At 41.9% G+C, this 12,408-nt stretch overlaps 1 protein-coding gene across 2 annotated transcripts in view; it reads left to right on the forward strand.

Moving 5' to 3' along the window:
- The window catches only part of map3k13 (mitogen-activated protein kinase kinase kinase 13), a 38,934-nt gene that overhangs the window by 19,538 nt on the left and 6,988 nt on the right, over positions 1-12,408 (forward strand). For both annotated transcript variants that reach the window (XM_007577586.2, XM_016663811.1), the window contains 9 exons: positions 6,728-7,428; positions 8,861-9,044; positions 9,123-9,314; positions 10,193-10,351; positions 10,487-10,645; positions 10,732-10,840; positions 11,185-11,294; positions 11,395-11,511; positions 11,744-11,887. In XM_007577586.2, coding sequence (XP_007577648.1) covers positions 6,801-7,428; positions 8,861-9,044; positions 9,123-9,314; positions 10,193-10,351; positions 10,487-10,645; positions 10,732-10,840; positions 11,185-11,294; positions 11,395-11,511; positions 11,744-11,887 — 1,802 coding nt within the window. In that variant the 5' untranslated portion in view covers positions 6,728-6,800. The remainder of the gene's footprint in view (positions 1-6,727; positions 7,429-8,860; positions 9,045-9,122; positions 9,315-10,192; positions 10,352-10,486; positions 10,646-10,731; positions 10,841-11,184; positions 11,295-11,394; positions 11,512-11,743; positions 11,888-12,408) is intronic.

Genomic DNA, 12,408 nt, shown 5'->3' on the forward strand with positions numbered 1-12,408 from the left:
ACACACTATCACCACCTGGTCTTTTCCCTCGGGCTCAAGCCAAAGCATTGACCATGTTTCTGTTTGATCCCCAGTCTACCCCTTAACCTGCAGCTAAACAGGTGAGGGTCATTGTGCCGAGCATCAGAATTTGAGGGAAGAAGGATTATAGGAAAATGTCAGCTGAGAGAGATTGTGAAAAATAATTTGCTGCTCCCACACCATCAGATTATTCCTCTCACCCTCATACAGTTTGGTGAGGCTAAAGAGGGCAACGCTGATTAATTCACACATAAACTTCTAATTATCTACTAGATTTGTCTGCTTGAACATTGACTTACATCTGTGAGTTTCGTGTTTGTCGACTGAGTTTTATAACTCTGTTTACTCACATGCTGAACAGAGACCTTGAACAGTCCATAGTGTGGGGAAACAAGTACAGATATCAGAGTTCACCTCTTCAACTATGACCGAGAAAAGCAGACTGTCACATGCTCGGTGGAGACCAGCACAGCTCTCACCATCTGTTTCAGGAGAGGAGCCCAAGCGGGACACAAACTTTGCGGCGCAGGTATTTGTCCCAGAAATAAGCTTCAGATGTTGGGAAAAGGACTCTACATCTCTGTGACTTGTTTATTCTTCTTTGCTGGATAGCTGATGGATTTGTTTGATCTCACTCTGTCCATCTCAGCTCTGGTCTCATGTGACCAGAACATGTGGTCTTCCCCTACATCCCCTGTGTCAAACTTCAAATTGTACTTCTTATGGTTTTCGTTCCACAGTAGCTTACTTCTCGCCACTGCTGCACAAACCCAGACATGTGGAGTTTGCAGCAAACAGTTGTGATGTCGATTAGATTTACCCACCTGAGCTGTGCATCTATCCAGCTCCTCCAGAGTCTGGGTTGTTGCGCTCTGTTTCTTTTCATTATTTTCTGTTGTGATGTGTTGGTGGGCGATTTCTGGGCCTCAACCAGCTGATCTCATCTTTATTTTCTAAGTCTTTGTTTGACCACCAGAGGACCCTCTGCTCTGAAACTCTCGCAACCAATCAGTGCTGTGGCAGTGACAGTTTTTTTTGTTCTTAATAATGGGAGAGAAACAGTTTTATTAAATCAAGTAGTGCCATAGTTAGTACCGAAGAGACACTATGTAGCAGCAAACCACTAAACCTTCTTCCTGTTGTGATTGTGTTGCTTCTCTAATAAATGCTCTCCTTGCTCAGCCTGTCAGTTCAGGTGCAACCTGTTCAGTAATTAGGTGACCTCTGGAGTAGGGATGGGCATATCGTTTATCATGAAAAACCTCTTATCACGGTAACAATTTTGATTTATCATTGTCTCAATAAATTTCAGTTAGAGGTGTTAAATAAAAACAAAACCGACAGTAGTTACTACTCCACTTTTTATTCCACGAGAGCATCAAGAAATATTATTACATTTGAAAATACGATTAAATGCGGTTCTTGTTTGCAGTTTAGTGATATAAGTCACAATTCTTTAAGTAAGTAGTGTCCTGAAGAAGACTATTTCAAATGGGAATGTTTCTCAAAAATAGCATTTGTATTTGTGACACTATGAATGCTGTGCCATGAACTCACAGCCGTACAGTTATCTTTTAAAGAAGTAATAAGGTGTTTATTATTATTATTATTATTATTATTATTATTATTATTATTATTAATAATAATAATAATGTTAGAAATTATCAAAATAGTACCACAAAATATTGCAATAAATTTCTAACTCGTTATCACCCACCCATACTCTGACGGCACTGCATTGTAGATGAAGGAAACTGGACTAAACAACCCTGAAAGTGAATTCGATCCACGCTTTTTAGATTTTTGTTGAAACTGTATTCTTCCATTCTTTACAGTTACATACTCCTTCATATTGGTCTGTCAAAACCCTAATAAAATATATTGAAAGCTGTGTTTGTAAAACATTGTAAAATATTCCAAAAAAATTCAGAAGGTGTTAATAGTTGGAGTTGTGACTGCTCAATATCAGAACACACAATGACATTTGTACATTTTGCTTTTGTTTTTCAAAGTCCAATAAAGCAGATAAATCCCAAACAAATGCTGCATGTTTCACTCGAGAGGCCACATTGCTGTTTTTCAAGCCAAATTTTTCTCTACTCTGTGTTTTGTCGACTCCATGAATGTGGCCTTCAGCCTCTTCAAACCAGAGTGCTGAATGGGATCGAGCGTGACTGCCAGCATAGGGCCGGGATGGATGCAGTGTCGACATGGTAACGCGTGAATGATGAGGTGGGATGGGAGGCTAAATTGGTTCTTTGTCGGAGGCGCAGCTGTCACCTGAAAGGAGGCTCTCCCCCTGGGTGGCTCCCAGCAGGGCTCCTGTTAATGAGGACCGGGACGCAGATGAGACGGCTGCTGCCTGCTCGGGTACCAGGACAAACGTTACATCTGTTGATGCGAAGAGTCTCCACTCTTGTGTTGATACTTGCCGGCCGTTTCAGCTGCTGTTTGTAAAGATACAACAGACACACAGGCGTTTGCTGCAAAAACACAAACTGCCTTCCCCGGTGGGTTGCTGGGAGTAGTGGGATTATTGGATCTTGCCAGACACTCCCAGGGCGTGTGTGTGTGTGTGTGTGTGTATGTGTGTGTGTGGGGGTGTGTGTGTGTGTGTGTGTGTGTGTGTGAACCTGATCCCCTCCCCTGCACCATCACCAAATGCTCTACACACACACATGCATAATGAGGGATACAATAACTGCTGCTCCCTTGAGTTAAGTGTATCTCTAATTAAAAATATGCCCACCATGAAGGAGGGAGTTCATGGGAGAAAAAATTTATATAAATAATAACTAAAATATATCTGGATGTGTGTTTGTTCAAGCTGCAGCCCTGTGGGGGGATTAAAGGATCAGCTCCTGATAATTTCTCCCCCCTCTGTCCCTCCCCATCCGGCTCATTCTCTATAATATTCATCCTGCTTAGGATGTGCATTGTGTCCTCCTCTGAACCAATATCCATCTTTTTTTAAAACTCTATTTTATTTTAATCATCAGAGGGGCAGTTGATGTGTCCTTGTTCTCAGTCACAAAGTCTTTTGGAAAGTCCTGTAAATAAATGACTACGTAAACGAAACCGTCTGTCTGCTCTCCATCAGGCTCAGAGGTCTTCCATTAGAGATTGATGAACAGGAGCAAGAGGCTTCTTTCCTCCTCCTGGTGTCAGGAAACAGACATAAAAGGTTGGAAGGCACCTGCGCTCTGTGGTCATTAATCAGCCGGGATAATTGTAGAGTTTCAGTTCAGCTACAGAGGTTGCAGTATGTCTTTATGCCGCTGCCCGGCCGACCACATCCACCCGCTTCAGGGTCAGCGTCAGAAGGCCAGCTCTGAGAATTGTCTGCGAGGTGGAATTACACCTCCGGCCCTCGACTCGCACGGCTCGCTTGTCTCTGCTTTGGAAGGGAGGGATTTATTGGATACCTGAGAGAGCGTTCTCTCCTTCCCCTGCACTCTCAGCAGCGTGCTTAGGCAAACGCCTGCATTATAAATGAGCTGCTGGCAGCTGCCACACTCTCACAGCGCTCAGGTTACCCCCAGTGGATACACAGAGATATAGTACATGGATTTGCACAAACATGCTAACAGCAGCTACAGTGCTGGGCAGAAATCTTTTGTTGTTGTTCATTAGTTAATATCTTGCCCCCAGCAGTCAGTATTTCATGGGTTCCTTTTAAATAGACTTAGTTATTAGTTATTTAGGCTTTCTGAATGTCTTTTCAACTATTTCTTTAGACCTTTTAAAAGTTTTTAATAACTTTGATTAAAACCATTTAAAGTCTGGTTGTTGAAAGCAAAATAGAACAAATTAGCAGAGGTTTAAAAATCCAGCACCATTTAATGGATGAGCTTTACCTCGTCTATTTTAAGTCCTTTTAAAAATGTATTGATCAAAATTTTGTGTTCAGTTGTCGAGCTGCTGTTATTGGTTTGAATCAATTCTTGGATATCTGCTGTATAAGATATCAGAACAGTATTTATGTCATGTTTTTTCTAGTCTTCCTGACATAAATTGTTAATAATGATTAGATTATTAATAATTGATATAGTCATAAAATGTGTGTGGAATATCAGGAGCTATCAAACTGATTTTTTAAAAATTGTTTTTAACATCTTATATTAATAATAGCACTGCTAGTATTGCACCAACAGTGTCCTCTACAGGATTGGCTACCCGAGCTACCTTATGTCATTTTCCTCTGGGATCAATAAAGATTTTTTTTTTATTTATTTTCTAACAGATGCCAACATTTCCAAAACACAAAATGTTCCAGGAGAGACAGAGGTTGGAAGCTTAAAAGGATTTTAAAAAAGAACTTTGCTGTTCTCTGTTCAGCCTTCCTGTTATCTACTGGATGTCTTACTCTCTCTCGGGCTCATTTCATGGAAAATACAGTTTCACTTTAAAGGGCTTCGTATATCTCTGTGCGTCTTCTCACCGATAATCAGAAAGGCATCACTCAGCAATATCTTCCATTCCAAAGTGGGTTTCTGTCAGTAGCACTTGGTTATGGTTTGTCCACTGATCAGAAAAAGATAACCATTTTCTATTTTTCAACCGGTTACTAATCGTCAACTTTCAGTCTTTAGCAAATTTCTTTCCTTTGACGACCTTTTTGTTACAAGTTTTTCTTTTTCCTTTTTTGTGTCGCTGTCTTCTTTTTCCAGTCAACCATGTAAAAATGTTGCTGAAGGCTAAGGAGTGAATTCATGGGTTAGAAATTGAAGTTGCTTTCCAGAAGAGTTTTGATTGGACAATATGTGTCCTGAACGCCACTTTGGAGCTCCGTCTCTTCCCTAAAACCTTTCATCTCTTGTTTCTGTTATCCATTTCATAAACTCTCCACTGTTTTCTGCTGCCCATTCAAACTTTAATTAGGCTACACATTTTTTTTTTCCTATTTTGTGTAAAGATCCACCCACAGTTTGCGGCGAGTTAAAAGCCACAGCGTGAAAATAACATTTGAGCGTTTTCACTTTTGGCAGCTCCTAGAGGCTGTGTTGGGAATAAAAAGACACATAAAATCTTACAAATGAATCTGGCCTGAGGTCACTAAGTTAAAGAGCACAACGAATGCAAACTGTGTCATTTGCTTTTTGTCTCATATTATTGTTAATTCAATGTGGTTTTGGATTTTTTTTCTTCTTTCACAGTGTGACAGTTACTTCTTTTAAACAAATCATGTCATGTCAAGCTAATCTATTTGAAACATTTTATTTGTGCCAGTACAATAGTTGAAATGGACAATGCAGCACGGCACCCAATTACAAAACAAGTGAAATAAGCTAATCTTAGTGTGTCATATTGATGTTCCCCAAGACTTGGAAAAATAGTACGTGTCACATTACCTCTGCTGTTTAGCTAACACAGCATTTCTGTATAAAAACATCACATTTAGTTAGACATGGTGGTGATAGTGTGATGGTCTGGGGCTGCTTGACTTGCTTTGAATTTTGCTCTCAGCCTGAAAATCCTAAAGGAGAATGTCTGGTCAGCAGTTTGTAACCTCAAACACACTTATGGTTAGGTAACAGGACAATAATCCAAAACACAACAGCAACTCCACCTCTGACTACAACCTCCCCCCCCCGCCCCCCCCAAAGTAAACGTTTGGGAGTGGCTTAGTCAAAGTTTGGACTTAGATCCATTTGTGATGTTGTGGCATGACTTTAAACAGGCCGTTCCTACTTGAAAACCCTCCAGCAATATAAAAGGCTTGTATCCAGTTATGGCAGCTGTTGGTACAACCAGTTATTAGGTCTAGGGAAATGTTCTTTCCACACGAGGCCGTATTGGTTTGGATAGATTTTTCGACTTTATATGCGTCCATCTGGATGACATTTTGTAGTTACATCCGTCTCTTCTTCTGTTCGCCATTTATTCTAAAGAATGCTTCTTTCATTCTGTCTTTATTATCTCTCATTCTTTCATTAATTCATTCCTTCTCTAGACATGTCCTTAGGAGTCAGATACAAATGTGCCCAAAACAAAAAGGAAATTAAATACATTTGTGTGAAAAACTAACTGAATAAGCCTAACCAGCTGCATTTGGAAAAATAAAAAAAATTCTAAGAATAGAGCAGATGGACGGTACTTTATTTAAGAAAAATCAATATTAACATGCATTGAAGAAACCTCTGTTGCCAGTTTTATTAGCTCAGTTATTTCCTGTGATTTCTATCTTTAAACATTTATTTTCTTTAAAGATCCAGAAAGGCTTTTGGTGAAACTCATTGTGTAAAGTTCTGGTTTTGCTTCAGTCCTGCAATTTTTTGTGTGGTTCTGGTACCTCAGTAGCTCTGGTCAGCACAGCTGGTTCAGCAGACCGAAGGAGGCGTGTGTGCCAGATGTCTTTGGTCTCAACCTTTGATCGTTCCTGTGCCATTACTGGTCGGTCACAGAGATCCCAGAGAAGTCCCAGTGTTATCTGTGTCTGTGTGTAGCTGGTTTGATTGAACTGTTTGCCAAGAGTTTCCCTGGACGGTAAATTTGTATTTTCTCTCCTGTCTGTCAGGTACAGATTTACAGCCTCTCTAAGAGTTTCCCACTCTGTCACGTTTAGACTTTGTCACCTGAAATAATAACAGATCTGTGATAAAAGATGAGAGGATTAAGTTTCAGTTGGTCGAAGTAATTATGTGTAAAAACTCTTTTTGGGTTTTATTAATAAAAAATGTTTTCTTCCTTCCTCTTTATTCTGTAGGTGATTTTCAGCATCCAGAGAGACCAGTGCGTTAGGACACATCCCTCCCACTGTAACTGGGCCGCCCATCCACATGCACGACACCATGGGCAGCTCCCCAGAGGTGCTTTCCTGGACCTCCTGCCCCAGTCTCTTGGTGGGGAAGCTGAAAGAGGAGCTTAAGCTCTCTGTGGTTGGGGACGCCATGAAGAAATCCAACTCTCCCAATGCCCAATCCCAGCCTCCTCAGGCCCCGCCTGCTGCTTTACCTCCTCAGATTATCACAGACCTCGCCCCGCCGACCAACCTGCCCGTTCCCCTGCACGTGCCCGGCCAGGACGAGGACTCCATGTTGGGGGGCATCAGCCCAGGAAACACGGCCCTCAGCGTGGACTCCACTCGGAGCGAAGGGGGACACTTTGACAACAGCGTACTCCAGCTGCAGGAGCAGGATCAGGAGGAAGCGGGTTCGCCGGCGTCCTGTGAGCACGGCGGGTGTGGGAGCGGCATGGACGAGCAGATGGGAGAGGGAGACTGTCCTGTGGACCACAGCGGCGAGGGGAGACCCAGCCACCCGCGGCACCCTGACGACATCAAGCTGCACTTCCAAAGAGCCGGGCCTGGGTCGGGGGGCTTCCTGGAGGGGCTGTTCGGCTGCCTCCGGCCCGTCTGGAACATCATTGGGAAAACTTACTCCACAGAATACAAGCTGCAGCAGCAAGGTTAGCCTTTGGTTTCATCTCCCTGCACGGTGTCCGGTTGAACAAACTAAACCCTCTCTGTTTAATTAAAAGGCTTCTGTCTCTAACTCTTCTGAGAAACAATCAAACGGTTCTGTCTTGTACTACCAAAAGCGTAACTGAATATCTGTCCCCAGCTTTAGTACGAGGCTGCTGCGTGGCTGTGCTGCTGTCATTTAGAATTAAGGTCACGGGCAAAGGTAGACTCACCTTGCTGCAGGGCTCGCTGTAGAGGCTGGATGCGCTGGCTGAAGGATATGCACAAACGAGCTGAAGCTTTACGTTGTTCAGCTGAAAAGTGAGGCAGCATAACTTCTCCTCATCCTCACTGATATTAAAGCAGCACGAAACGGGGAGAGAGCGGCATGTGACTCCCTGAATGTCATTTAAAGTTCATTGTGCACAGCTTATGCTGTTTTCATCTGCATGTGTAAGTTACTTATGCTGCACAGAAGTGGTCCCAGTTTGTGAAAATGTAATTTATAGTGGTCTGGATTTATTTATGTCATTAAACCTGGCATTTTAACAGGGCAGTATAGAAATTTTAGATCCACTATGATTCCAGACCTTTGTGATTTGTCTCTAATGATGCATCCACACCAACCCTGTTTAGTCCACTTTAATCCAGCTCTAGTTTAGCTAGGAAGTACAGTTCGTTTGAGGAGATGTGAATGTAATTATATTCTGATGTGGATCAGAAAAGCTGGTCTGCCTGAGATCTCGGCTCGGTTGAAGTCAACTCTGGCGCAGCTCTAATATGTATGTGAATCCTAAGCAGACCAGAGACCGCTCTAAAAGCAGGAAGCGGACTACAATGCTAGGCATTCTGGCCAAATACAACCAAAACAAACGTGCAAGTCTAGCGCTAGCAGAAGAAATGCCTTGTGGTCTTTTGCTAAAGACGAGAGAGAAATCTTACAACCGGTAAAATTTGATGCCACCAGACCATTTTTGCTTACATTTTGTGAGGAAGGATGCTGCACACTTTGGTGTTTTTGTGTCATTTCCTTTCGAAGTTCTTGGTGCAGCACCACCAAAGGTTAGGGGCTGAACTGGTTGTTCAAAGGGTTTGGTTTGTTTTACACTGTAGTGTGGAAGCGAACCGCACCAGGTGAAAATGTAACAAATGTTGCAATTTAATCATGTCTACCGGAACATCGGGTGCAAAAACCACCTAAAAAAAAAAGAGATATTTAAACTTAAAAACAAGTTTGAACATGTCTGAAAAGGTCTAAAAAATATCTCTATTTTACCTGGTTAAGTAGATTGCTGATATTTCCTTCTACCAGCTAACCTGACAGAGTTTTTTCTGTGCATCTTATGTAAGATTAATATAAATATGTCGGTCGTCTCACAGGACAGTGTAACAAAGTGCAGGTGTCAGAAGCTTGAAATGTAATTAACCTCATTGCAGACATGTGGGAGGTCCCGTTTGAGGAGATTTCCGAGCTGCAGTGGCTGGGCAGCGGTGCGCAGGGCGCCGTCTTCCTGGGCAAGTTTCGCTCTGAGGAGGTGGCCATCAAGAAGGTGCGGGAACAGAAAGAGACGGACATTAAGCACCTGCGGAAGCTCAAGCACCCCAACATCATCAGCTTCAAGTCAGTTCAAAACTCAAAACTTCTTGCCGGTTACCTGATCCTGGTTTTAAAACATGTTCCCCGTTTTGTGCATGTCAGAGGGGTGTGCACCCAGGCGCCTTGCTACTGCATCATCATGGAGTACTGCGCCCAGGGCCAGCTGTATGAGGTGCTGAGGGCTGGGAGGAAGGTCACCCCCAGGCTGCTGGTAGACTGGGCCACAGGGATCGCCGGCGGCATGAACTACCTACACCTTCACAAGATCATCCACAGGGACCTCAAGTCTCCCAAGTGAGCTGCTGGTTTACTTCTAATGTCACATGAGAGGCTTGAAAACTTTCCTCAAGCGAAGTACAGGGTTCCCACAAAAAGGAGGACATTTTGTTTTTGTTTTCAAGATCAAGATAAAAAAAAAAACAGAAATAAAGTATAGAAAATAGTGGTATGTCCATCTGTCTTTCTGTCTCTCTATCCACACATCCGTCTTAAGGTCAGTTCAACTGTACATCCACCCATACATCCTTCTTTCTGTCTGTCTGCATCCACATCCATCCATTAATCTGTTTTTCATTTGGTTTGTTTTCACATTCATCCGTCCATAAATGTGTCTTTCAATCAGTCTAACTTTCCAACTATCCATCCATCCATACCCTCCACATCTAAACCTAAACCGCCGTATAAATTCATAGTTAAGTTTTGCATTTATCCTTAGTGGATTTTATATAAAACATTTTTTTTCAAACCACTTTAGACATTTTGGATAAAAGTAGCAGCAGCAACTCATCCCTCCGGCTCTTTACAGAGTGACATTTGCTCAAATGTTTTGGTTAATAAAAGCAAGCTCCTCTGCTTCTCCTCCTCCTCCTTATGTCTCATCCTCTGCAGTCGTGTCTGTAGCTCTGTCTTTCTAATCAATATCATCATGCTGCAGCAGCAAACCCTGTATTAGTCAGCAGAATGATAGCTGGCTGAAAGCACTGTAAAAGGTCAGTCTCATTTAGCTAATGGGATGATTCAGAAACACTTTTCTGAAAAACAGTTGAGAAGAAAAAAAAAAAAAAAATCGCTCTTTAAATTTAGTGGAATATCAGCGAAGAAGCTTAATTGACAAAGTGAATAGTTTATACTAAATCAGCTCATTTTGTAGCTCTCTTCTGTCTGTATTTTAGTGTTTTGGTCACACACAACGACACTGTGAAAATTTCTGACTTCGGAACGTCCAAAGAGCTCAGCGATAAAAGTACAAAGATGTCATTTGCGGGTACGGTGGCTTGGATGGCCCCGGAAGTCATAAGAAACGAGCCTGTGTCTGAAAAAGTCGACATCTGGTGAGTAGGAACACACATGATTCTAAAGATATTCAATAAAAAGCTGTTTTGTCTCTAATTTAGAGATGAAAATCTGATGTTGGAGTTGTGTATGGTGCACCGAGACTGGAGTCTGAGTTAATTTGTGTTTTTCAGGTCTTTTGGAGTTGTGTTATGGGAATTGCTCACAGGAGAAATTCCCTACAAAGATGTGGACTCGTCCGCCATCATTTGGGGTGTTGGCAGCAACAGCCTACACCTTCCTGTCCCCTCCACTTGCCCAGACGGTTTTAAAATCCTCATGAAACAAACATGGTGAGTTTGGACCCGATGCTGTGACATCTGCTCTGCGTTTACTTTGAGATAAATCTTGATTCCTTTGCTGTTTTGCTTCATTCCAGGCAAGGCAAGCCCAGGAATAGGCCTTCATTTCGTCAGATCCTCCTCCATCTCGACATTGCCTCCGCTGATGTTTTAGGAACTCCTCAGGAGACCTACTTCAAGTCTCAGGTTTGGATTTCAGTCAAAATGGCCACATAACTCAAATTTCTCTTCTCGCGGTATAGCGCCTTCCAAAAATGTTTTTATACACTTTGAACTTTTTCCGTTTTTTTTTTCTCTATTTTTTGTCTTTCTTTGAGATTTTATCAGAAAAAACATCACAAAGTAACATGAGATTGTGAAGTGGAAAGACAATATGTAGTTATTTTGAAAACTACACATTCTTGCTTTCACCTCACTTCACAATTCGGCATTACTTTGTGTTTAAACACATAACATTTCAATAAAATACTTTGAATTCACAGCTTCGGTTTTTGCATGCAGGTTTTCTAAACTGTCCATTTCTGCTACAGGCAGAGTGGAGGGAGGAGGTCAAGAAGCACTTTGAGAAGATCAAAAGTGAAGGCACTTGCATTCACAGGCTGGATGAGGAGCTGATCCGTCGCAGGAGGGATGAACTCAGGTCTGTTTACCAAATTATTTATGATGGGTTTTGTCAACAGGACAGCAGGTGGAAGACATAATGCTGATTTTATTTTATTTATTTTTTTATTCTCTTTTAGGCATGCTCTGGACATCCGAGAGCACTATGAGAGAAAGCTGGAGAGAGCCAACAACCTCTACATGGAGCTCAGTGCCATCATGCTGCAGCTGGAGGTCCGAGAGAAGGAACTCATGAAGTACGTAGAAATGCAAGGCGTTATTTCACTTTGGTGTCATTTTCTTAAAATAGGCCTTTGCTGGGTGATACCTCAGCGTTTCATCTTTCTCCAGCAATAAATAGTTCAGATTGCTCTGTAGATTCAAGACTTTTGTTCCTGGATGAACTTTTCTGCCTCTAAGGCTGGTTGGTGTTTTTTGTCCTTGCATCGTGTCCGGTGAAACCAAACCAAACATCTGCTGTCTGTGTAGGAGGGAGCAGGCAGTGGAGAAGAAATATCCAGGAAGCTACAAACGCCACCTGGTCCGGCCCATCGTCAGGTCCAACGCCGTCGAGAAGCTCATCAAGAAAAAAGGAAGCATCTCACACAAACCCGGAATGCCACCCACCAAAAGGTCTCAGATTTTAGTTTTGTTTCATTTAATCTTGCAAAAACTACAAGCATAAACTGGTGGAAAACTTTTTTTCACATGTTTTCTTCCATATCATATATGAAACTAGTGGAAAATACATTCACCTAAAAAATTCTTACATCAGTCATGAGTTTAAATGAAGGCAACATTTTCTTTTCTAGCCACCCTTTCCCCGCTGAGATTTTACATCTTTGCACTAAAGGGATATTCAGTGTATTTCCCCTCTGTCATTCCATTGATGTTTGTGAAAACAAGAGGCGTAAACTTTTGAATTTAATACTTTTTGATTTACTTCCGTCAGGGGAAAAAAAGTAAGAAAACATTAATTTGCAAACCTTACACAATCCATTCATCAGTATTTTAGCATTCTCATTAAAATTGTTGACATTAAAAGAACTTTGCTTCTGATAGTAAATTATTATAAATATTGAAGCAGCACAATCTATAACCCACATTATGTGCCGTGATAAATACAATATCTATCTAGGTGACTCCTTCCACTG

Source organism: Poecilia formosa, unplaced genomic scaffold, assembly GCF_000485575.1.
Source record: "Poecilia formosa unplaced genomic scaffold, Poecilia_formosa-5.1.2 Scaffold447, whole genome shotgun sequence".
NCBI classification, from domain to species: Eukaryota; Metazoa; Chordata; class Actinopteri; order Cyprinodontiformes; family Poeciliidae; genus Poecilia; species Poecilia formosa.